A 26,754-nucleotide genomic window follows, 5' to 3' on the forward strand; every position below is an offset into this window, starting at 1 on the left:
AAAAACCATATTAAAGAAGAAGCTTTGCCGCCGCTAACAATGCCTTAATAATTAATAAAACAGTAATAGTTTCGGAACTGCACGCGTCTAAACTTTTAGTATTTTTAATACGCGTGAATAGGCTATTATACGCGAGCCGGACAGTGAGAGAGTCGGATTAAAAAAAATTACCTTTTACATAAATTACGATATCTCGAAAACGGAAAGTCCGATCGACAAAAACCAAAAACCATATTAAAGGAGAAGCTTTGCCGCCGCTAACAATGCCTTAATAATTAATAAAACAGTAATAGTTTTGGAACTGCACGCGTCTAAACTTTTAGTATTTTTAATACGCGTGAATAGGCTATTATACGCGAGCCGGACAGTGAGAGAGTCGGATTAAAAAAAATTACCTTTTATATAAATTACGATATCTCGAAAACGGAAAGTCGGATCGACAAAAACCGAAAACCACATTAAAGGGAAAGATTTACCGCTTTCAACGATGGCTCATTTATGCAAAAAGCATGAATAGTTTCGGAACTGTACGCGTGTAAAGTTTAACTATTTTTCAATACGCGTCGTTAGACTGTTTTAAGACAGTGGAAACTGATAGTCATTGCTATACATATATTTCCTATTTACATCGGAAGCTAACCAGAATTTGATACCAAATTTTGTCCAGTCGTTTTACAAAAAAATATAAATCATTCATTCGTGGTAGGCAAGACAGATTACATATTTTTCTCAGAAAACAAACAATAAGAATAGAAGTGAATATTATAAAATTCATTATACATATACTATAAGAAAGATCGTAAAGTTAAATGGCGTTAAAATAATATTGTGTGTTAGAAATTCTAAACGAAATTTTAAAATCAAGGATGGATGGTCTACTCCATTAAAATGAAACATTTTGTATATGGCTGACGATAAATATAAATTTAAACGTTTTCTAGTAACATTGGCAAATCAAATGTGCAAGAACAACGAAACCGCGATGAAGAATAGCAAATTGCTCGTGTACTTCCGCGATATGGTTAAAGAAAACAAATACTTGCCACGATTAAAGAAAATTCACTGAATTCTTAAGATCTGGGACGCTTATCCCGCTAATGGAAATTACAGAGATTATGAAAACATGCCAGCGACGTCTTAAATATGTCCTCGCAGTTGCCAACTCGGAAACTTGTGTCGCTCGAGCTACCTTCGTAACTGCCTCGACATTAATACTCACGCATGGTGCCATCTCTGCGTGTACGTATACACGTGCACGTGCAAGTATGGTCGTCCTAAGGTACAACCCTGAAATTTATTGCCACTAAACACGACACACTGAAAACCCACCTTCGTGGCTGCTCATGAAATTGCGCGCGTATCCCATAATACGTATCGTCTAGGACCTGGCCGATACAGAGACACCAGCACGAATATGTGTGAGTACCTTTCGTCGAAGAGCCAACGCTCCATGGAAAACATTTTATTACGAATAATGGCACGAATTGAGATTTATAATACGCGCGTGACCGCTGAGCTGCATTTGGAATTAAGACTTTATGTTTACTTTCACTTTGGTACAGCGAACGTTCGATGTATGCTCGAACTGATCTACCGTGTAAACGATCGCTGTTCATCCCCACCATCGATAGAAAGCTTCACACGCCATAAAGCTCGGAATATATCCAACTTTTACTGTATTTTTATTCGTCTCTGAACAGGAAAGCCCCACGCTTTAATTTGGAAACCTTTGACTTTCTTTTCGATTCTAGATTGCATAATTTGATGTGTTCATAAATTTTTATGATGTACAGTAATTTTCCCTTTAACAAAGCAGAGCTCTGAGAATAAAAATGCGACGACTGCCAAAGATCTTTGAAGTAGGAAAGCGAGTAACAGGATAAAACAAGGTTTAGGAAGTTTCGTGGAATGTTAGGATGACGTCTGGGTTCGTACGATAGGGACAACGCAGTATTTGTGAGTGGGAAATGACACGTAGATTAGAACATGTAATTACATCCTCAACTGTCGTGGCAAGTAGGTCGAAAAGTTTGTTCGACGCCTAACAATATTATTCTAAGTCCATTAACAAAGCTATAGTCGTAATTTCACCTTCCAAAACTTTCAGAAGCTTAAGCAAGTATTTCGTTTAGATCGTCTCTTACCGTGTATAGAAATTATTCAAAGCTCGATCAAAATAAACTACGCGGTCGATAACGAATTTAATTTTTGAAAATTTCTTTACCGAACGATAATTGTCAGCGTTTAATTATAAAAATGGAACAACAATTCCTACTGTATAAAAAATCCTGTGCTCGTCGCATGTCGATAGAACGCGGCATACCGATAAGAATAAAATGAATAGAACGTGGACGACGAAGTCATTTTGGATACGTTCAGCAGCGACTGAACCGTTTCCGTTGTGTAAGAAAGGCATTATTTAGTGATGAAGCAGTAGAGATGAAATGGACCGAACTATCTAAGGTATGCACAATGGATTTCATACATAGGTATATAATATACCACAGCTCAGCTCGTATGTATATGAACATTAAATTGTAATTTTTCTACTGGCAGTTCTCGAATCTTTCAGACCATTACTTTCATTAAACAATTCAATTTATAAATCGAAGGAAACAACATTCCTGCACAGAAATAATATCTGTTATTTCGTGAAATTTTTGCCATTTTACAATTCGATCATTTTAATATCATTTTAATTTAAAATTATAATCGTATAAAGTGAACGATATTATTGTAAATATGTAATTCTAAAGATTTTCTACGATTCTTGGAAAGGGAACAAAATACCTATGCAGAAATAATATGTATTATTTTGTGAAATTTTTGCCATTTTACAATTCACTTTAATATCATTTTAATTTAAAATTATAATCGTATAAACGATGTTTTTATAAATATATAATTTTGAAGATTTTCTACGTTTCTTGTATCGAATTAAACGTATTTCAAACAGTAATTTCAAGATGAAAATGTTATCTCGTATCGATAGATGGAACTTTTCGTTTCGCAAACGAAGAAGAAATATCGAACAGGGTTAACAACGTTGTTTCGTTTTCGAAGTTGGCGAACATTTGGAAATACGTCAGAAATAAGCAGAGGGCTGATTATTTGATAAAATGTAACTAAATTTCGCGATTCAGATTACTGTGTGACGGAAGAAGGAAGCAGAGAAGCCGAACTACGATGTTAGGAACGTCCGAAGAATTTTACAGAAAATGTTTCTGTTTTTCTGCCTCGGAGCCAATGCAAAGAGAAGGATGGGAAATTCCGGAGGAGGAAATCCGTTGAACGGCGTCCCGAGGACGGGAAACTTTGGCGGTTCCGCGACTCAAGCAGGACGCGAAATTGGCGAAAACAAAATCTCGAATACGAAACTCGAAAGGTAAACTTCCTCGAGACCGGAGATCTTGAGAAGAAATGTTACGTCCAGCAGTAGAAAACGAGTAAATTCCATGTGAAACGCCGCGTCATTCGTTGTCGTGGTCATAGCTAGGGACAAAAATCGTTGAAGGATCGCTGCTCGTTCTTTCCTACCCTTTAATATAGACGAACGAGACGATACGCAAGAAACCAGCTATCGAACAGATGGTTATTCTCAAAACTTCGCGACCCGTTTAATTCTACTGGCATAATACCGTCGAACTGTTTGTATTTCGTTTCTATTTCGAATGATATCGGCGCTCCATTTACTCGGTTAATTCGTTCTGGAGTATAACTGCAAAAACCGTACGAAATTTTAAGGACTGATTACATACACTGTATTTTAAGATAATAATGAAACTTCAGACGCAATAACATTCGTACCAAACAGCTGCAAAACACGGATTGTTATTTAAGATTGCTATTTCAAGAATATAAATTAATACATGGAATGTAAAGATGTAAGTTTCTGAACTGTTTATATTTGTCTTTTGAAACGAGTTAAATATTTGTCCGTAGTTACCCCGTTGTTATTCAATATTTGTTGTACTTCCACTAGCAAATAAACCGAACAACTATGGCTTCAAAACTTTGTTTACTGTTTTTTAAAATAAGCGAGTTTCTCGTATAACCTATTGTACATACCACCCTCGGTATAAATATTCACTTTTGTTTGCTTGTTTGTTACTACGGTCCCCGGAAAAATTTATAAAGGGTTTGCAACGAAATTTGGAACGCGTCCATAAAGCAGCCCAACTTAAAATATAACTTATGCAACATCGGGGGGATTTCTACCGCGAGTGAGGTATTCTCGTGCCACGCAAAAAAAAGGACCTGTTGGTTAACTAATACTTGTTTGCAATTCATTAAAACTTGGACGATTTCGTAGATCGCAATTTGAAATTGTTTTACACAGGAGTCGACGGCTATCGCTTATGAGCGACAGACCTTATAATTTAATGTAATGCAAATCCGAGTATTTCACGGGAAAAGTTTCGATACAGTGGCCCCATAAATCAGAGAGTCAGCTGACTTGGGAGATTCAATTTACCGACGTCGACCGTAGCACGGTTTCTGCAGTTAATTAATCTTCATAATCCTGTGACCGGGGTTACCTCTCAAGATATCATTTCTCCTTATTTTTTCAAGCAAGAATAAAATTAATATTGATTCGTTTCCGTGCGATATCTTACAGATTACCAGTCGAAAGCTGTATATCGTACTTCCTAACAATTTTCGAGAATTCAAAACTGTAAACAAGGTAGCCAAACATGTAAAAAAAAATGTGAAAAAATGTTTCCGGTATAAAATAGTTCTATCAGGGTATTAGTTTTTTGCCCAGTTAAAAACTAGAATGTTTTATCGGCGATTAAACCAATTTATAACGATTTAATGTTAGAAGAATCGTTACTGAAATGTTCTGGAGCACCACACGGACACGCAATACCATTGAAAGGTTAAATTGTTCCATTTCAACTTTAACTGCTAACCATTTCCAGCGCTACGCACCTGGAAATTTGTAGATTTAATGGAGGGTTTAATACGATTTGAAGTATACTAAAAACTATGGTAATAACTATATATATATAGGTCAAGAGTCTCTGACATTCGTAAATAAGGGAGATAATGAGTCGATCGATCCGAGAAGCGGACTTCTGTAGCGGCAAACAAGACTAAAGTGGACATAGAAGCAAACAATTTACTCGACAAGAGCTTTTCGAGGAAAAGGGATACACAAATTAATACGTTTATATGAAGCAATTGCTGATAAAATGTAATAATAATTTTACATCATAAAATACATGTTACATAAATATTTGTCATAGTTTCCCCACAATAAATAATTTCCTTGCAAAACTGTTCGCGATGTTAATCCGAGTAAATGATATACAAGCATAATTATGGTTACGGGGTAGCCAACATTTAATCGTCGTATTATTACTATATCCCGAAATAACCAACCTATCCCTGTGCAAGCTTGCAAAATGAATCCGTTTATTTCTGTAGACGCGATGCCATTCGTAAACACTAAATTGACTCTTGTATTATTAATAACATATTAAATTATTAATAAGCATGCAAGACGTTTACTCAATTCGCCATCACTTTTGGATCTAACTTTTAAACGAAAGTACCTTTATAAAATGAAAAGTAAATTATTTTTATCGAAACGAGTAGTACACACCAAGTAGTTTCAAGAATTGTAAAAAAATTGTTTTTATTTTGTTCGTTTTATAGAAACCCAAAAAAGTAGTTTTTATTTTACTTTTCAAACTAATATTTTATATGATTGATTTGTGAAATTATTTCCTTTGTTAATGATGTGTGTTACACAGAGGATATTAAAGAACTTAATTACGTTAAAAACTGAAATGAAAACGAATTTACGCGTGATTTCGTTCAAATGCCACTTTGATAGCGTTCAGTCATGTATAATGTCATACGTGAACTCGGTATGAAAAAGAGAGCTAATCGAATTGAGAAAGATTTCGACTTTTACACGAGCCTCTGTAATTTTCTAAATGTAATTACTGATAAGTCAATTGAACGTGTTAATTTCGTATCATTGATAGAAGAGAGTAATGGAAGGGATACAAAATCAATTCTTTGCCATCCCGTATTTTTACAGAAATTTTTTAATCTCATTACAGATCGATGCATTCCTCTCTTTATATTCGACAATCAACAGAAAAGTCAAAATTCAGCGACACGATTCAAAGTATCTAAAAAAAAAAAAAAAAAATTATGTGATAAACATCAGTAATATTGAAGTTATAAATATTAAAATATAAGTGGAATTTATTGATGGTTTCTCAATTGGTATATTTTTTAAACTAAAAAAGAAACAAGTGTGTTTACTCAACATAAATAAAGCAATACTTTTTTATACTAATAATATAGTTACGATGTGTTGCGAGTGAAAAATGTTTGAAATTGATGATTTTAAAGTGAAATTACCAAAAATTTCAATTAATACCAGATATTACTCAATTGAAATGAATCGCGTTCATATCGCGTACAACCGGTTTGGCAGGAAATGACGAAGGGGTGTAGAAGTGGTAATTGGTGGTAAAATATTTCTGAACGGGCACTGTAATTTGAAAATACTGCGAAAATACTGCGTTTATAATTCCGTCGAATTTAATAAATTTGTCCGTCAGCTCGTTCGCTTTCCTTTCGACATATTTGTTTGCTCGTTTGTCATTTGTCGCTGAGATGAAAATAAAGAAATCGTTCGGCTGAGAAAGGGGGCGCAGCGCATGTTTCCCTTTTTTCTGCTACGTTTTCTTTCGCCCGTACTTCGTTTGCATACAGAAGGATTTCATTGAATAAGAAACAGATCTTGCAGAAATTATTGTACGAACTTACTTTCGAGGACTTCTTTGGTCATGCCCCTTAAGAGAGTATTGAATTGTTTGGTTATGATTTCGTCGTCAAGATTTCATCGCGTTAAGAATGCAAACAGGTACTGTTTTAATTTGATGGTTAATTTAGATTCCTGTTTACAAAAGATTTTTCCATTAAGTACATTCTCTAGTAAGTGGCTAAAAAATACAAGTGTACTCAGTTAAAGTAGTAACCGTTGTAAATGTAAATGAATAGGATTACGTAGAAACCGTATGTCTTAACATTCATTTGAAATATAAGACTATATTGATATTTTTTAATGGAAATGTTTTAAATTTTACCTGATTTTACATTATTAATATATTCATATATTGTTTTCCAGATACTTTGATTCTGTAACAAAATCATTACGTTTCAGAACACATAATATAATATTATTTTCATGTAATTAAGCAATGTTTTCATAACGTACTGTACACAAATCAGAGAAGCTCGATATTTCTCGAGAATATTTACTTGAAAATAGTTGTAGCATTTATTTGAGCAACGTGATAATTAGTATCGTAACCTACAAGTTAATTACTTCAAATTATTCATCTCGTTTTTAATTTAGATAATTTCGTTAAACTACCTTGTACTGTACACGAACAATCGGTTTATTTTTCAAATGGTAAGTTATTTAATGCGTTCGTTAAATTGTTCGTCTTAAATATAAGTAACGATTATGATATTTTATTATTACGTCTAAGCGTATATGTTTTATATTATTAATCATGTCATCGTTAAAAACGATTTAAAATATCATCACGTTATTAAAATTAATAGAATGATTCCAACAAAATCACTAATACCTGCTCGAACGGTTTTCCATTCAAATTCATTTAACAAGCAATGTATCAACAACAGTTTGTACCATTGTAAAACTTGGCATACGGAATCTAAACAATGCTATCCCACTTGTAATGCAACAGCCTATCTCAGATTTCGCATTGATTAATTCTGGGGAGTAAATTTCCACAAAGCCTGCCATTACGCCTAATAGGCTGTAAATACACGCAGATGCGTGCAGAATATGATAGATCATATGTACATATGCGCCGAATTTTGCGTTCTCTCAACTATATGGTTTCTGTTATTTTTAGTCTACGCATAGAAAACTAATTAATACTTCGACTAACTTGATTGTAAAATTCAAATTCAGAAAGTTCTGAAATTAAAGTAAAAGATAAAATTCGAAAAATTCGTTCCCATACATCAGTATTTGAAATTGCGTTAACTACACCAAATCAAATAGAATTTTACCTTTGAATTCATTTCAATCCGTATATTATCAGTTATCAAAGGTGGTAGATACATGTTGTAACATACGTAATATGACTAAAAATAACTCATCTTTATAGATTCAGACGTATCAGATATTTTATGACATTTTTGATCGAAAAGAGACAAAGTCATTGACTTGTAACAATTAAATACAATTCATGCAATGCATATCGAGTAGCTTGGTGCTTGAAAGGATGACTTCGAAGATGTAAAGATTCATTTGCAAACTGAGTTTATATAACACTGACTATAGCTATAACAACATCCATTGACCACTCAAGGCTTCGTTAGATTCCACTACAACGTTATCCAAGCCAGGTCTCGTGAGAGCTCTAATAGCGATCTACCACACAGCGTGAAGAAGGCAACCATGACAAATTAAACATTTAGTGAACCACGCAAACATCGACACAGGTCACCAAAATGGGACAATTATTTTTCCCATCAGATTTTATTTTCTTTTTTTTTTTATAACGTTTAGATAAAGGTGGATACAAATTCGAAAAAGTAGCCCTCAATGTCCAACACATCTCATCATTTAAAAATACCTCAAAATTCATGCAAAACACCTTCCTGTGTATACAGGGTGTTTGGCCAACCCTCGGAAAAATTATAATGGGATATTCTAGAAGCCAAAATAAGACGAAAATCAAGGATACATTTCCGGCCATACAGTATATTTTCAGTAAGGAATTTTTTTCTCGAAAATACGTAGGATTTTGGGGGCATGTCTATTGACCAAAAATCATTGTAATTGAATCCTGCAACCAAAAATAATTGTTTTAGAAAGATTGAAAAAATTTTTTTTCGTCGAAAAATTTAGGCACCTACCCCCTGTCGATTTATCTTAAAAATTCCTTTTTCATTTTTAGTAATTTTGTTTGACGCCCTACAGAAAAGTTGTATAATACTTTTTTGTAGGTACCCATGAGCTCTACTTTAGAAAAAAGTTTCATTGAAATATATTCACAATTGTAGAAGTTATGGCTGTTTGAAAATTGGACCATTTTTATCGGGTTTTTCTCATTTTGCGGGATCAAGGACCAACTTTTCGAATATTTTTGCGATTTGTACATATTCTCCATCAAAATGCGCGTAGTTTGCTTTTTTAAACATTGAAATCGTTCAATCCGTTCAGGAGTTATGACGTTTTAAAGATTTGCATTAAATTTCAGGGTAGCATTTCTGGCCTCACAATAGATTTTCGGTAAGGAATTTTTTTCTTAAAACTGAGTGGGATTTCGGGGGTATGTCCGTTGACCAAAAATGCTTGCAATTAACCCCTGCAACTAAAAATAATTTTTCCAAGATGATTCGAAAGTCTTTTTTTTTCACCCAAAACTTTCAGCACTTACTCAAATTTTTTTCTCGAAAGTGGGTAGGATTTTGAGGGTAAGTCTATTCACCAAAAAAGATTGTAATTGTCACCCGCAACCAAAAATAATTTTTTCGTGAATGATTTGAAATTTTTTAATTTAATGCTTTAAAAACTTTAACGAAGCCTCAATCAACAAATTGATATTCTTGATTTTCGTCTTATTTTGGCCTCCAGAATTTCCCATTAAACTTTTTCCCAGGGATGAACACCCTGCATACGCACTTGGAGGAAGCACAGCATACTTTGAATACTGTTGGTAATTTGGAATATCAAAGTGTTTAGAAAACTATTAACGTCGTTTAATTCAAATATGCTACGCTTTCTCTAGTGATTAACGAAACTTCCCCCACCGTAAATGTTGCTCTCTACGAAAGTATGATCTTGAATACCGAACAGTTAAACCATAAACGCGAACAATTTATCTGGTCAGAGTGCATTTCGCAGAATGTGTGCCATTACGTCGAATGGGGTGTAAGTAAACGCAAACGCGTACGGAGCGTGGTGGATCATACATATGCACCACCTCATGTGTGTCCTTCTCTTTGATTCTAGTTAACTTGGATCACGAGCGCGGCATGCCGATGTTACCGGTCACGGTTCCCGAGGGTGCATCCTGCAATTTAAATGACTGCGACACGCAGCAAATGTCTCTCGAGGTCGAGCAACAACAGAGGCTTACCCGCAGTCTAGTTTCGGTTGGTTCGAGCGTCTGCCGAATATGTCACACAAACACGTCCAAGGAGCCCCTTATTTCGCCTTGTAGGTAAATGTTCATCATTATCATTCTACAAAGCTCGCCGCGTCTTCCTACGCCTCGAAATCCGCCTTGGTGTTCACGTTATAAACAATACTTGAACTTCAGAAATTGAATATCTAATAATTAGACTAGGGATGTTTATGCCAATAAAATATGTCAAAATATGTAAGCCACATATGCTCAAGTAATATGCAAAAATTTACTCGAGATATGTTCAAATAATTTTACTATTTAAACATAATAATAATCAGTTATGATTTAAATTAGAATATCCTACGAGTGATTTTTCAATGTTTGCAAGATGTGATTGGGGCATACTTGAATTTGCTTAAGAATGCTTTATTTGTTTTAGGTTCTTTAACAATCCGACCTCGTAAAATATCACTAATTTTGAATATTGTTTCGTAACCGGAATTTCTTGCTAAAACTGCATTCCATTTTGTTATAATGTTCTCTCCGCAAATTCCAGGAAGGATCCTAAAATTTTGATCTATATTCTGCAATAATTCCATCGATTCACTTAGAGGCATTCCAATAGTTTCTAATTTTATTGAAAATGTATTTTGACAAATATTAAATTCTGAACTAACGATTCATTTTTAAGAGCACCTTGTGCTTCTCTAATTGTCAATGCAACATTTGCATCGAAAGATTCGAAAGCAATGATGTGAAATTAAAAATATGAAAATATGAATTTCAACTCGTATGTGATTTAAAAATTATGCTAGCTTCATGAGTTTAGTTGATCGCGTTAAATAAAAAGAAAATAAACAGTACAAGTATGTTCTAAACAGTTATACACATTTAAAATTTGACTGGAAGAAGCATTTTATATGAACATACATAAAAACTTCTAAATTGAGACTATAATTTCACTTTTTCATTAAATCGTGAATTCTATCATAAATTTTTTAACGCGAACGTGTTACAATTTAATTTTTTTGCGGAGCCTATTCAGTTAGAAGGGATAAAAGCCAGGTACGAATTATTTAAAAACATTCTGAGAAGCGTGTCAAGTGTTGGCATTCACGACGAATTATTTGCCTGAGAAATAAATATATTATTAATTGGAGTTTACTGCGTATAATTGCAACTAGAAATCACGCGAATGCCAATATTTCAAAAACATAAATGTTATCGATCTTCCAAAGAATATAAAAATTGTACAATGTGTACAAACGAATATTTATTCCGAAAACAATTTCACAAATAAATTTCGAACTGTAGATGCTAAATTCGATCGGATAAAGGTCAACTGAATAATGGCCATACCGTCTTAATTAATTGTGCTGAAACGTCGCATCGAAATTAACAAGACGACATAATTTGAAATTCCAAGACACCGAAGCGACTAGAATTAATTTGTTCCTCTAATACGCAATCGCAGCACCTCTGTGTGGGATGACTGTTTAATTAATTGTAGGGGAAATACGCACGTGCACTTAGAACAAATTACAAGATGAATCGGCAAATTATTTAAACGCAGTTAAACTACAGATAATGGCGAAATTAAATTACTGCAGATTTTCTGAAGTGGTCTCGTGACACGATCAATCGGATCCTTATTCGAAGGGGTTGGCAAAATTAAAATACAAAGGGTACAAACATTCTTTTTCAGTTCAGTAATTTTCCAAATGGTATCAGGTGACGTTTGAGGATATACTTTCGTCCCCTAAATTTTAGTTACAGCATGCAACATATTTTTAGTAAACTTTAATATATTGTTCGATATATAAATACGACAACGATATACATCATCGACGCGTTGTTTACTGTTTATTCAGGAAAAAGTTACATACGTTGAATCTTTTCATGCTAAAAACAATCGTGCGCGCAAATAAACCCACTGAGAATAGTAATCTCAAATTTATTGAACGCAATAACATCAAACGCGCACATTCCCCGATAAATGTAAATATACATATAATTCGCTAATGCGTATTTGAAAGCTGAATTTACTGTAACAAACTAATCACGTCAAAACAGGTGTTGCGGAAGCATTGATCATATATGTATTTTGAATCATGATTATAAATCCTATTATGTACAACAACACGTATACTAGATTTGGCAATATGACAATTAAGAATTATGACAAACAGCTCTCAACTTATGGCAGGCTACAACGATGAGCGATTCACAATTGGCACCATGTATTAATAATATGGTTAATATAATAATTAAAATTGTAAAAAATCATTTCAACCGTTAGGTCTGAGAAGTATATTGATTTCCCCTTAACGTAACGTTCTTTTCTTTTTCATAAATTCTTCTAACAATAAAACATTACTCTCCGGATTTATTTTCAGGTTGACACTTCTACAAATTTTCAATTTTGCTATGTCTATTCTTAATTAAATAATAAATACGTCATTAGGGTTCACAATTTTAATCTTCGCGACCTCCTGAAGTCAAAAGAGACACCTGCAGTATTTTCAATATACGAATAAATCTAAGTGGTGTTCCGCGGCTGATGTCTTTGTTCCTGTCTTCTCATTTTTTTTCTTCCATTCGCGCCGTTTCCTTTCCCGTTTGCCCGGTTTCTTCTTTCTGCCGTTCGCTTGCATTCCTCCCCGTTTCTCTTAACTATATCCCGCGTCTGCTCTCTTCCTATCTGTTTTCTCATTCCCCGTCTACCTGTTCCTCTCTGTGTGTCCTCTCTGAGAAGAACTTAATTCACGAGGATCCTCGAGAGAATTCTCGAGGAACGATACGCGTATCGCGTGACCTATTTCTTTTCGCGCTCTCTATGGTTTATATCGCCCATAGAATTCTTGACTGTAATGTCACCTGGAGGATGTACGTTTAACAAGACATCAAGCGCCCGTTTGCTCAAAAAATGCTCCGTTTGGCGCACGTGTATACTTTTTATTGAGAGCACAGAAAACTATTGTCACGTCTTTACGTCAAACTTTATTGAAAATTGAAACCCCTACAATCTTCATAATTAAACACAAGCACGTTATTTTTTACTTTTGAAGATTGTTCTTTTAAAATTGAAAATAACCCTCCGTTAATCGATGAATCAAAGTAACGTGCTTTATTGAGTAGACAATTACAACTGTAATTTTTTAAATTTATATTTATGTTATTCGTTAACGTCAACGTTTTTGTTTATATTGAATTCTAAACACTCTGAGATACGCTGAGTTAAAAAAAAATTATATTTAATCTAATATTGCAGAACCTCGATTATACACATCTTAAATTTAAACAAAAATAACAATCCAGTCGAACGTGTTATTCACGGGCTTAACCGCGATACGTATGTGCTTCGATTGCATTTGATTATGCAATTGGTCAGTGCGATTAGCTTGATTTCGATGGATTCCCCGTGGGGTCTGCGTTTGATCCGAATTGTATCTAGATTAGACTTGGATCAGACGTCTATTGGACAGGCATCAGCTATAAATCTTAAGAAAATCCATCCCGTATCTATTATTACACCTATTATATCATTCGACCTACAAACAATCTGCAAACGAATCGTCCTATTATCTTATCTTTGTAGATAAATAATATTTGATAACTTTTCGTATTTACTGTAAATTAATTGCAATATAATAATATACGAGAAGAGTTTCAAATTATTATTGTTAGAAGCAAAAATATTGTGCAATATCAGGAATACCAACGTCAAACTATTGTGTCGACAGAGCAGCGTTTCATTGTACAGAAACGAGAATAGTAAAAATTCTATAGTTCCGAAACTAATTTACCAGATACTATGGCCGATCAATGATAGCATACGGCGGACTGGGAAATTTCATTGTGACAAAGTATTGACCGTTTACTATTGTTTTCCGACAACTTGAGGACACGTACAAATAAATGGCGTGAGGCGAACAGTTTCACGAATAAACGGATGCACAATGGAAAATTTAGAAAGCGGAGTATGCGTCCAGTATATAGAAAACAATTGGAGGAAACGAAACTGAACTTGCGCGTTAGCGAGACACAGAACGACGAGGAAAATTTCGAAACGCGTACAATGCTAGCAATATGATAAATTCCAGCACCTGACGCATTGAAATTGACACAGACACGAGTTGAAACATTTCGAAATTGCACTTCTTTTATAACCCCTCACTAAAAATTTATTTTGAACGACAGTAGTTTGTTCATAAAATGAATTAATGCAAATATCTACTCTTTAATGAACAGTGCTTTCAAGATAACAATGGAACAGGAATACTTAAAGGAGCGGGTAAGTTGATTCTGTAAATTTGAGTTTTCGTAGTTGAAACAAAAAATACGTATCCCTTATTTTCGACCATTCTACAAGCCTACGAAGTTTCATCAAAACTGCGAGACCGAGGCACTTTGCGGATGTTCTTTAGAAGTCTTTTCATGAGCTTTAATGCCAAAGCACTTGAGTAACGTTTTTCTCAAGATGTAACCTTTTTTTTACCGAGCGTCTTAAGATTAGTACCATTTAAAGTAACACAGGAACTACTGATGTTTTCAAATTGCGAAGGAGGAACAATCTGTTACCATTTTATAGATAAAATATGATATTCTTTTTCGTTGAAAATAAGTTCAAGATCAAAATTGGGCTAAAATAATTTAGAGAATTAATAGTCCAGGTGTTGTTTCAAATGACCTCTTTTAAAGAAAAATATTATATTTTGTAAATAATGTACCACATTAAAAATAGAGCAATTTTTAAAAATAAAGAAGTAACGTATACTATTAAAAGGATTTTCCTTTACAATCAACGCATTCGTGTCAAGTTTTGGTACGATTATGAAACCTTTAACGGTACGAATCACAAAGAGACATTAACATCAAAACATTATTTAACCCTTAAATGCATCGTGGATTTGGTCGAATGTATTCATACTATCTCTATAGAATATCATGCATCTGTGTAGAGTAGACTTCATTTTAAATTTAATAAACACGCATGCAATAAAGTACGATTCGAACATCAGTGAAAGTAGAAATAGCGAATAATGATCAGATGACGAACTTTCAAATTCGATCATCTAGAAAACGGAGCATTGTACGAGCAAAATTAATCCTACGTTTTCAAATTTCTTTTTTCGCGCAAAATTGCCTCCTTTTCGATATTATCATTATTACTAGAGCTATTATAATTTAGTCTTGTGTAAAGACAAACATGTGAAAACAGTCGTATCACGAATTAAGCATACATTTCACCGACTTTATTCATACGTTTCACAGACACGTTTCTTCACCTGACTGCGAAATAGTCCTCACGTAGGAACATAATTTTAACACCTCGCGCGAAAGTTATCGTGCTCAATGGGCGCGTTTCGTAAGAAAACCGAAATGGTTCTAACGCGCGAACGGATAGTTTGGAAAACGTGTCTGAATAATTCCGAAGGTTCTTTCTGTAAAATCAATACAGAATCGTAAAACGAATGGGCAAAATATGAGAAATCGGGTTGCAAGTCGCTCAAACAGTTGTCTTCGTAAGTTTCCAGCTTACCGAAGTTCCCTTCTTATCCAAATGTTACTGTGAAATATAAGGATTCTGAATAGCATAAAAGAGTAAAATCGAATCGAGTACGCTCGGTGATGTATGCACGAACATTCGTTTAATGTCACGTTCAACACGTTCATAAGACTTAAGACTGAATAAATCCTCGATTCGGCTAAAGAATTATGGAGGTAATTCCTTACTAAGAATCTAGTAAAATTATTTCTCAAGATTACCGATTGATCGAAGGTTGGACCTTTTATATTATTCTTCGTGTCTTACTGTACGTATAACAAATAAATATTATTTTTAACTGCCGACATGCTGTGGCTGAGAAAAATGATACTTCACGATAGACTCGATGAAAGAATGAAAATTCAACTCTCGAGAGAACTGCATAATTGATATGTTAGCGGAGTGAAATGGAATAATGTTTCTTGAAAATTAAGAATGGATATGGGATGCTAGGAAAATATGCAATAGTAAACGGAGAAAACTATTAACTATTTTTTTTCGTTTTGACGTTTACTGTTTATTTTAACTATTTCAAGCATGACACAGACGAAATACTACAATGGCTATTTCTTTGGTACCTCCAGCTTTCTGATATATTTTTCTATGATGAATCAAACCTTTTCAGATGCAAAGGAACATTGGCTTACGTACACTTGGCCTGTTTGGAAAGATGGTTGAATCAAACGTGCCGTTCCTACTGCGAATTGTGTCGTTATCGATTTAATGTTGTAGAGACACCTCGTTATCGTTTGTAAGTATTGCATATTCTATCTAATACTTATGAGTCGTTAAAACTTTTTACGCGATATTTACAACCAAACTGTGGAATTGAAATTTTTTGAAAACGCATTACAGAATATACGTCCCTCTTTTAAATTGTAAAAAAATAAAATTTTATTTGAAAAGTAACGAATGAAATTCAACTTGTTTTCGACTTGCATAGTGATCACTTTTATGGGAACCTTCAGGCCAGAATCGTTGAGAATATGGATTAGTCATCCGAGGAATCGTAGAAACATCCAGTCAGATTTGCTTATCTTCACATTACTTTCTGTCGTTACGGTGGGTTTGGTTACAGTTTGTCTTTTAGGTGAGTTAACTCGTAACAAGAAAGAATCACCGAAGTGGAATTCAGATAAAACTTTTTGATACGTTAAAATCGTTTCGAAACATATTCCTTTCGACATTTCCAACTTTCGCGTGCCCCGAAGCAAATAATTTATTTGAAAATGCAGCGAACGATTCGTCTCTCCTTTCGAAAACTAATTATAATATTGTTTATATCGTAATGCAGGTATGCAATATTTCGTCATCGAAGGGAAGAAAATCGGAATTTCAAAACTTTGGACGAGAGGAGCCATATGGTTTTTCCTGACCATCGTCGTACTTGGATACATTACAACAGTTTATTTACTGGCAAAAGTAATTAACTCTACAATTTAATTAAAACCGTATATCTCCATGGAAGTGGTAAGTGATACTTGCTTTATAAACGCTATTTGTACAGTATATAATACATATCATATAAAGTGAAAGCACTATTCTCGGTTTACACACGAATGGTCGGAAATGGGAAGCGTCTGTTTACCCAAATTGATATACGTGGGGCTCTAGATCCACATAGATGTGTATCCAATTGGATATGCATAGCTCACAATGTATTAATTAATACACAAACCGATCAATAAGTAGCTGGTTCCGCAATGCTTGATTTGAACTTTTTATCAGAATCTAGCTTATGTTTTGTTATCGAATTTACCGAAGTTCCGTGTATATACCAGTTCCTGGCCAAACAAACCGATTTCTCTTTATTCAATAGCGAAGAAAATTTCCAGGGTAATACAATTTCAGTATAAAAACATTTTACATACGATAGTTGATTCGAGGTGGCTATTACGATGTTAAAGTTAGGCAGTTCACTCTGCAGGTAGCAATACGAAGTAATACGGCCACTAACAAGTTCTCTAAATGACCTTTTGTAATCCAAACTTTTGGAGTTTTTTTGTGTCAACCGCGAATAGACTTTCTGCACAAATGTATTCAAGGCATATTCTTCCCGCGAGTAATCCCCTTAATGGTACTGCAGTTTGCTCTTTTTTGCCAACTTTAAATCCATCTGGTACATCCACGAGGTGGTCAGACTGAAACTTGAAACTTGCCACCTTTGTTTTCATCATGGCCTGACGTACTTCATTTAAATATGCAGACATTTTGCGCCCGGGTCGCGTCGCAGTATTTCGAGGATAATGAAACTCGTTTTGTTCCTCCTTGAAAAATTAAAAAGTAGTAATACCGCACTGTGCTTTCCGTGGCATTATCTCTTATTTATTTGCCTTACGATAAAGTAGAAAAACAGACAAATATGACAAATTCTTCTCACGTGTAAAATAATAAGAGACCGTGCACCATTTTTAAAAACTTGACACAAGATTTAGAACGAGACGATTTATGTTAATAAAATAAAAATGTCGTAGCGCGTCGACAGAAGCCAAACATTTCTTTAAAAAGTAGTAACACCGCACTGTGCTTTCCGTGGAATTATCTCTTATTTATTTGCCTTACAATAAAATAGAAAAACAGACAAATATGACAAATTCTTCTCATGTGTAAAATAATAAGAGACCGTGCACCATTTTTAAAAACTTGACACAAGATTTAGAGCGAGTTAATTCGCGTTAATAAAATAAAAATGTCGTACCGCGTTGACAGAAGCCAAAATTCGTTTCTTTAAATCGCTAAGATTTTATTCGAACACTGAGTCATCGAGAGTTTCGTAGGAAGAAACCCAGTCTCTCGTCCCGGAGGAGAAGCGTACATTTTTATCCGCGTCCCGTTGTTTTTCCGCGGAATTTTTGCAAAAGGAGTATCGAGTGTTTCGTTCGAAGGGTAAAAATACCGTATGGAATTTCGTCGGAGACGGTGCATTTGAAAGTAGCTCGGAGGCAGGTCTAGGTCAGCAGCTTTGCATTGTGGCTGCTGCACGACTGCCTTTCGTGGTTTATGTTTATGCGACACGATTCCGCCGACCCAGATAACAACCTGCCTCGAAGCGGAGACATTAATGCACGGCGCAAAGGTGAAACAGGTGAGCTAACGCTTGGCTGCGTGAATGTTGCTCGAACCACGTGAACCGGAACAAACGCTTCACGACACATTCTTTCCGGCCATGGAAATGACATGAAAGACGCCCAGAGACTGATAGCGTTGAAACATACGGGATGCGTTCTAAATGGATCGACACCGAATGAACTCGAAGGGTAGTCAATAATGCACTTTACATGCACCTTTCTTCTATCCACGCTCAGCTTATTATCTAAATCAGGGATGACAGTTTTTGAGGCGTTTGACCCGAGGTCTTTCCTCGCGTTCTGTCTCTTCTACGCAGAAATACTGGTCAAGTGGAATGAGAGGTACAAATAGTTATTCAATCCACTTGAATTTTATTTATTATATCAGAAAATGCGTTTTAGACTTTTTCATTGTCCAACTCATGAAGCAAGAATTGTGATTATGGGTATTGCAATTAAGAAAATTGCAAAAGAATCGCGTTCTAAAACCCCTGATCACGTTTTGACTATGAGAAAAATACAAAGTGAATGAAAACAATATGGAATTTTGCAAAATCTCAACATATATTGTTTCCCTTTAAATAATAGACTGTTATATTGAAAATTTGACATCTACGCTAGCATTTGTAACTCATCAATATAACAAAATAACATAAGTTAATTTTATTAACGTAACAAAATTAGAAAAAAAAAAATAATTGTTATTAAAAGCTTGTTACCTAGAGAGATTTAATTTTCTGTGTCAATATATTGAAGTAAATTGACAAAAAAAAGTAAGACGTTTAACAAAATATTCTTGTTATAGAATTTGAAAATAAATAAAAATCTTCAGAATAATATTGATGTAGAAACTACGAGAACGAAGTTTCGAAAACTTCGTTAATGGATACTTAGTAGACAATTTTAATACAGGAAAATAATTATTTATACAGAATAATTATATATATAATTCAAGAAAAATTCTCTGTGTATTTGAAAAACCGAGAAATTACAAAGACCATTTGGTTGAAAATTGAATGACATTTTGCAATTAGAATATGGAATTTAAGTATAAAGTTTCAATTGAAATTCGAATTGAAAGACAAACACGTAATCAGGAGTTATGACACGGTTCTTCAGAGAAGAAATCTTTTCAAAAATTTTCTCAGTTACAATACTTCCTCCCCTAATAAGACGGCAGGTAAAGACGTGTAATCAAGGAACTCTAAAGTAGGTCCTTAACGTTGATGAAAATATCCAAGTAATTGCAAAAGCGCGTAAAAAGCACGGTCGCTTTGAAGTACAAAATTTTGCTAGACTGTTTAACTATGTTTTTTTCACCTTCGCGAAGCGTTTTCAAAGAAAAAACTGCTCTAAAATTGCCATGGTTAAGTAAGGAAACGCAGAAGGGTATATGAAAGGCGAATAATTATAACTTCAAATGAATAAAGAGTCAAAAAATGTTACAAGTTGATGGTAGCTTTAAGATGAGTCATTAGGTGCCCCTTTATCCTTTTGAATTTTCTTACTATTCAAAGAGTTTATACGAATATTAATCAGAGACTGATTTAGTCAATAAACGATAGATAAAATTGTACGAATTAAATTTATTTTCTTAATAAATTTAGTTTAGAGCAATGATCGAGCTATTAGACAATTACAGTGGGAGGATATAAACGAAAATAAAATATTAGGAGGGCACTAGATTAATTGATCCTTGAGGAACGTGGAGCACATAGCTGAACGAATATCTCAACAGAAACGAGACAAGAATTTCAAGCAAAACCTTGTTCCCGGTTGCATAAATTCAATTCCCGTCAGGTAGTCGAATCGAAATCCAGACCGTGCACATTTAATTAAGAATTATCGTGAATACGTGACAGTCCGGAATCAGTTTCCCCCTTTTCGATCAGGCTAGCTTGAAGTCTGGCCACTTCGAAGACACTCAAGGCTAATTTATCGGGCAGAGTGTCTTTTGGCCGTGACAACCGAAACTGTCCGGATAATTTAAATCGACGAGGTGGAACGGTTACTTGTACAGATTTTTCCCTTCGTTTTCTCCGCTGAGCTCATTTTTCTTTTCGTCAGGACCAGGTGTCGCCTTGGTACAGGTGGTGGAAGAGTACTGTGAATGTCAGGCTAATCACGGACCCTCAACTATTCAGGCGATCCTCGAACGAGTCGTTTCAAGGGTTCGAAAATCAAACGACTAACGGTCCACCGTTAAGCGACGTCAGGTTCGTAAATGTAGAAATTCGAGAGTGTAAAAATACTGATTTTTATCACACTCTTCGTTCGATCGAGTTAATTTCTTTTTTGACACGAGATACACGTACAAAATTCTTTACTTTGTTGTTGGTACAAACCGTTAGGAACATTTAAATATTTAAAATTGCAATTAAATGTTTTCAGATACCCCAGTGACAGCTCGGTACGTCAGTGACAAAACATCGGAGTTCGTCGTACTATCATTCCGTTTATATCTTGGACAATCGTATTAGAAAATGAAGTAGTACTCTATTTTGAAATAAGTTTGTATGAATATTCAAACAACAATTCTTTCTCCTGATCCGATATGTCGTTTATTTCAATTTTGGTTGAATTCGAGTTCAATGATTCTTAAAGAGATTGAATACGAGAAATATGAATATAATTATTCGAACAAACGAGAAATCGAATATTTTACGAGGCAACGCGGTCGATATGACGCTTCTCCTACAATTTTGTCTCAGGCCGAACAAATGTATCAGGGATACAGAACGTTGCAGCAGGACTAACAAGTAAGTTCAAGCATTTTCGTTCAACTATCATCTAAACTACAGAGATAACCATGGTTGTTTGTGCCTAGCTTCGGAACGAAACGTATGATAATAGTGCAATATAAATAGTTGGCAGTATTCCAGGTGAGTTAATTGCTAGATCAGCAGTAGTTTCGTTTCTTCTGCGCAGGCACGTTCGCCTGAGCTAATTTTTTCTTGGCAGGAGGTGTGCTTAAGCTGGCAAGATATACCTCTTTAATGCATCGCCGTAGGTGTACCTGCATTTGGATCTCATTTGCGAGATTAAATCTTTCGTACGCCGCGTGAAATATGTAAAGGTTTCGAGACAGAAAGAGGTCTGAAATCGGTACAGGGATTAACGGATAAGTAAACAGAACTGTGCAACTAAAGGATAACATGAGACTAATTTGGGTCGCGTTGCAACACAGAATTCGTTATTATTCCAACGAACAAAATGTTCTTCTTAATATGCTTCTCGTAAACAATTTACAATTTGACTTTCCAAAATTTTGTGTTATTCGTTGCTATGAAAAGTATAAATTGACGAGATTATATCATTATATGGGATGACCTAGAAACGAATATCAATATTTATACTTGTTTCAAACGGTTCCTGTTTGGTTTTTTTCATTTTCCTAATACACGTTTTAAAATTTAATTTAAATAAAAAATAGTAATTGCCATGTAAATTACTATAGTAGTATTGTATGGAATTTATGGAGAATGAAGAAATATTTATTTTTAAATAAAATAAGACAGTAGTATAAACAGAACGTTCGAGGAAACAATATGACGCGAAAAACAAGGTATCGAGGACAAAAATAAATTCATGTATCCGTGATTGTGGAAAACGTGGCTCGGAAAGCAAGTAATTTGTTCCTGGATTTGGAACAGAAGCTAGGAACTAAGGAATCCGAGGTAACTTTACGTAATTGAATTTCCTTTCGCTTCCACATATCATTTTTATGTTTCTTTCCGAGCAAACTGAAAATTAAATTCTGTTATTGTGTTGCATTCTCATGTACTATGAAGTTTTTTTTATATTTAAGTAAAATTGAAGTTTGCATAAAAATATTACGAACGCGTTCACGTCGAATCACGATAAATAATTATATAAATTAAATAAAACACTGACGAGAAAGATTACATTTTACGATGGTCGATTATCCAAATTTAAATTATATTTCCTCATTACTATAGTATATTATACAGGATGTTCGGCCACCCCTAGGAAAAATTCTAATGTGGGATTCTAGAGGCCAAAATAAGACGAAAATCAAGAATACCAATTTGTTGATGGAGGCTTCGTTAAAAAGTTATAAACAATTAAATTCAAAAATTTCAAATCGTTCTGGTGCTTTAAAAAATTATGTTCGGCTGCGAGGGTCAATTACAATCATTTTTGGTCATTACACATACCCTCGAAATCCCACCCACTTTCGAGAAAAAAAATCGAGTAGGTGTTGAAATTTTTCGACGAAAAAAAAATTTTTCAAATCGTTCTAAAAAAATTATTTTCCGTTGCGGGGGTCAATTACAATCATGTTTGGTCATTACACATACCCCCGAAATCCTACGCACTTTCGAGAAAAAAATTCATTTCCGAAAATATAATGTCTGACCATACCATCGATATGTTTCACTGAATTTTCATGCGAATCTTTAAAACATCATAACTTCTGAACGGATTGGACGATTTTAATGTTCAAAAAGCCAAACGCCGCGTATTTTAGTGTAGAATATGTAGCAATCATAAAAATAGTCGGAAAGTTGATCCTTGATCCCGCAAAATGAGAAAAACCCCATAAAAATGGTCTAATTTTCAAACAGTCATAACTCCTACAATTGTGAATATATTTCAATGAAACTTTTTTCTGAAGTAGAGCTCATGGATACCTACAAAAAAGTATTAGACAACTTTTCTGTAGGGCGTTAAACGAAATTACTAAAAATGAAAAAGGAACTTTTAAGAAAAATCGACAGGGGGTAGGTGCCTAAATTTTTCGACGAAAAAAAAAATTTTTAATTAATTCTGAAAAAATTATTTTCGGTTGCAGGGGTCAATTATAATCATTTTTGGTCATTACACATACCTTCGAAATCTTGCGCATTTTCGAGAAAAAAATTCAGTACGGTCGAAACTTTCAAGGTTAATAACTGTTTAACGAAGCCTCTAGAATCCCCCATTAAAATTTTTGCCAGGGTTGGTCGAACACCCTGTATATGTATATATTAACATAGTTTCGTCTGAAATAGCAGGCCTGGATAACTTTATACGAGAATCACGTTGTCATTTTCAATTACACTATTATTTTTTGGAATGAAATTTCATTTTTAAACGTAGAGAAAGAATTTTTTCTCACAGTTTAGAATATTTTATCAGTTAGTCAACTTTTCTTTTTGATATATTTTCATCGTTTGTCATCTCTCGAGTAACCTTCAATTACTGTTGCAAATTTTGATTACGGTTGGTCCGATCAAAAGTGCATCTTGCATCTAGCTAATGAAAATATCGAGGAATAAATGCTGGAATATGCGAAAATTCGATTCTAACGATCGAATTATAAATCAGAAATGGGAAAGCAATCGAACCAGCGTAAAGGGACCACGTCAAAAGCCGATAAAAAGAAATCCAACGGCCAGCTGCGCTTTCGCCAAATTTTCTTATCGCGGAAATAAATCGGATACCCAAAGCCTGGCAATTAGCAGTAAATATTGTTCACCTCGTTCTGGATAATCCGCGCTTAAACGTCGGCCGGTTCGTTCGACTTTATCCGGTAGTTAGTTAAGCTCCAACAAACCAATTACAGTGTCCCGCGTCGCACGAAGGAGCACTGACTATCGTTGGATCAGGGACGAAGTGAACTGCGCGGTTAGCTTGACGTTAAGTGCGGAACAGCTGATCCTTAATGACCAATTCGCGGAATTAGGTGGTGTAATTAATGGCCGCGTAGACGAGCCGCTTACGATAGGGAGTTACCACCGACACTTTGACACGTGCCGCGTTATTGACTAAATCTGTACACAGACAAACGACGACAGTTTGAGAAATACAATAAACAGAAGGGACTCGAGCTTAGATTCATTATTTCAAAGCTTTGGAATGAATGTCTGAAAATGTTGATGCACGGCGACTCGCATTAAATCTTAATTCCATCGCGTAACTATGGATCGGATATCGAGTGTAAACAACGGTAAGCTCTGCACGTATATTTATACGATAATAAAGATTAATAAGAAATTAATTTTTATTCGCGAATATCGTTCTATAAATTCCTATCGTGTCAACGAATTTAAATTCGTCTAAATATTTATCTGTATGACAATTTCGAATAAAATAGTACTCGTTTATCAAAAAACGTTACAATTAAAAGTAAATATGGTATTTATAGTGCTTTGAGTTTAACACGTGCATTAGTAATTGCATCGAAGTAGTGCTTCGTATCTGAAACCTTCCTTTGTATAGAAATGTTAGCAAATTATAATGTATTGGAAAGTGAAACGGGAAAAAGAAAGACGTAAAAGAAATACATGAAATATGAGACATTTTAATATCTAGAATGCACAGGCGGTCACACCAATCCTTAAAAAAGAGGCTGACCATAGATTTCAAGGGATTAAAACGTATTTACCACAGCCTGGAGGGATTAATATATAGAATGGAGTGTGTAGTATACAATATTAATCTCTTTTCGTGTATTTTCATTACTTTAAACGTTTACTAAAATTTCTGACGTGATCCTACAACGCGTGAAATTCATCTACTTCATCGACGTAACAAAATCACGAATTTTGCATAATCAGAAACACTACAACAATCGACTTGCTAATTAGTGGAATATTACGATATTCCCTTTTTAAATTGTTTTCAACTTTATTTTGCGACCAGGATGAAATTAATGCAAAGGCCGGATTAGTCTGCAAGCTAGACTTTATGAACTGCTGGTTTAGAGTACAGGAAATAGTAAATAAGAAATATTGTTCCACGCGTAATCTTACCTCTCAGGAGAGAAGTATGTTACTGTTGCTTAATATGTAATATATTTTCTTGCATGAATTTCCCTGAATGCATGTACGTTCAAAACTGTATCTAAAAATTGAACAAACTAACCGAAAAATTAATATATAATAGAGTACACTTGAACTAGTGTTGAAGTTCATTGATTAAATTGTAGACATTGCTGTTTTTATTGTCATATGTTTAAGTAATCTAAAACAAATGTAGATATTCTCGTGGTACGATTTATTTCGTTTTAGGTACGAATGATACTACAAAATATACAGTTTTCCAAAGATTCATTGAAGTACTTTTGATAGTAATAGCTGTGCAATTTATGGCGCCGTTTAAGAGCTAAGTTAGTGCAATAATGCTTTCCCAGGAAATGCGGTCAGAGCTTTTGAGAATGAATGACCACATTGTTTTTGAGAACCTTCTTGCATTATAGTTGGTGAAAGAAGCGCATTCAACGAGGGAAGTTGGAGGGAAATATCGACTGTCCGCACCGTAATATTTTACGTATGAATAAGGAATAGACGAAGACTAAGGTACAAAGTAGAATGAATGTTGAAAACGTTGAAAGAAAGCTACGTATACATTAACATTCGACATCTAGTAAACACTCGAATTAAACGAGGCTTGCCTCATCGTTTGCACATTTTCCCAACTTTTCTATTAATAATTCTTTCAAGGTATTTGTTTCAACAAGTCAATATAATACTTATGTTTAATAGATACGAAAATGTCAACAGAAAATATTTATACGTGTATGCTTTTCCTTTTAATAAAATGAGTTTTGAATGTTTTAAATACTAATAAATTAATCTTTTAATTAGTGGTAGATATTGCTAATTCAAAATGAACTGCGTTTACGACATCGTACGCTTCTGGTTTGATAATAAATAGCGAATAGGAGAATACGTAGGGAACGACGACGACACATTTCTGAAGAGACACGATTTATGAGACGTTATAGTGTCATCTTGTAGAATATCCAAGAACTTTCCTTACAATCTAATGAATTTCTTGTACGCGGAGACGTTGAGGAGACATAAGAGTCAACATTATTTCACTAAGTGAACCGATACAACTATAGCGATTATATAATTTCTATAACAAATAGTATTGATTTTAATATTGCAAAGTGAAACGAATGCCTTTCAGTCCGACTACATAGATTCACTTGATCCCCAAGCATTTTATTAGAAATTCCGCTGTAATTCCCATAACACTCTGTCAA

At 34.5% G+C, this 26,754-nt stretch overlaps 2 protein-coding genes across 2 annotated transcripts in view; one reads left to right on the top strand and one right to left on the bottom strand.

Moving 5' to 3' along the window:
* Dpr1 (defective proboscis extension response 1) overlaps positions 1–26,754 on the bottom strand; it is a 363,943-nt gene that overhangs the window by 168,781 nt on the left and 168,408 nt on the right. The gene's annotated exons all lie outside the window — the stretch shown is intronic.
* On the top strand, positions 10,048–21,180 carry LOC143342008 (E3 ubiquitin-protein ligase MARCHF3-like). The gene is made up of 6 exons (XM_076765489.1): positions 10,048–10,235; positions 16,316–16,441; positions 16,659–16,780; positions 16,985–17,112; positions 20,826–20,974; positions 21,150–21,180. Exons 1-6 carry the CDS (start codon positions 10,048–10,050, stop codon positions 21,178–21,180), a joined length of 744 nt encoding a protein of 247 aa, XP_076621604.1.

This window comes from Colletes latitarsis, chromosome 5 (genome assembly GCF_051014445.1).
Source record: "Colletes latitarsis isolate SP2378_abdomen chromosome 5, iyColLati1, whole genome shotgun sequence".
NCBI lineage: Eukaryota > Metazoa > Arthropoda > Insecta > Hymenoptera > Colletidae > Colletes > Colletes latitarsis.

Bases quoted from the DNA above. Each gene is read 5' to 3' on its own strand.
- LOC143342008 (XM_076765489.1), top strand. From the start codon at position 10,048: ATGCCGATGTTACCGGTCACGGTTCCCGAGGGTGCATCCTGCAATTTA. The intron at 10,236-16,315 runs GTAAATGTTCAT...AAACCTTTTCAG, and splicing joins CCCCTTATTTCGCCTTGTAG to ATGCAAAGGAACATTGGCTT. The intron at 20,975-21,149 runs GTTCGTAAATGT...AAATGTTTTCAG, and splicing joins CCACCGTTAAGCGACGTCAG to ATACCCCAGTGACAGCTCGG.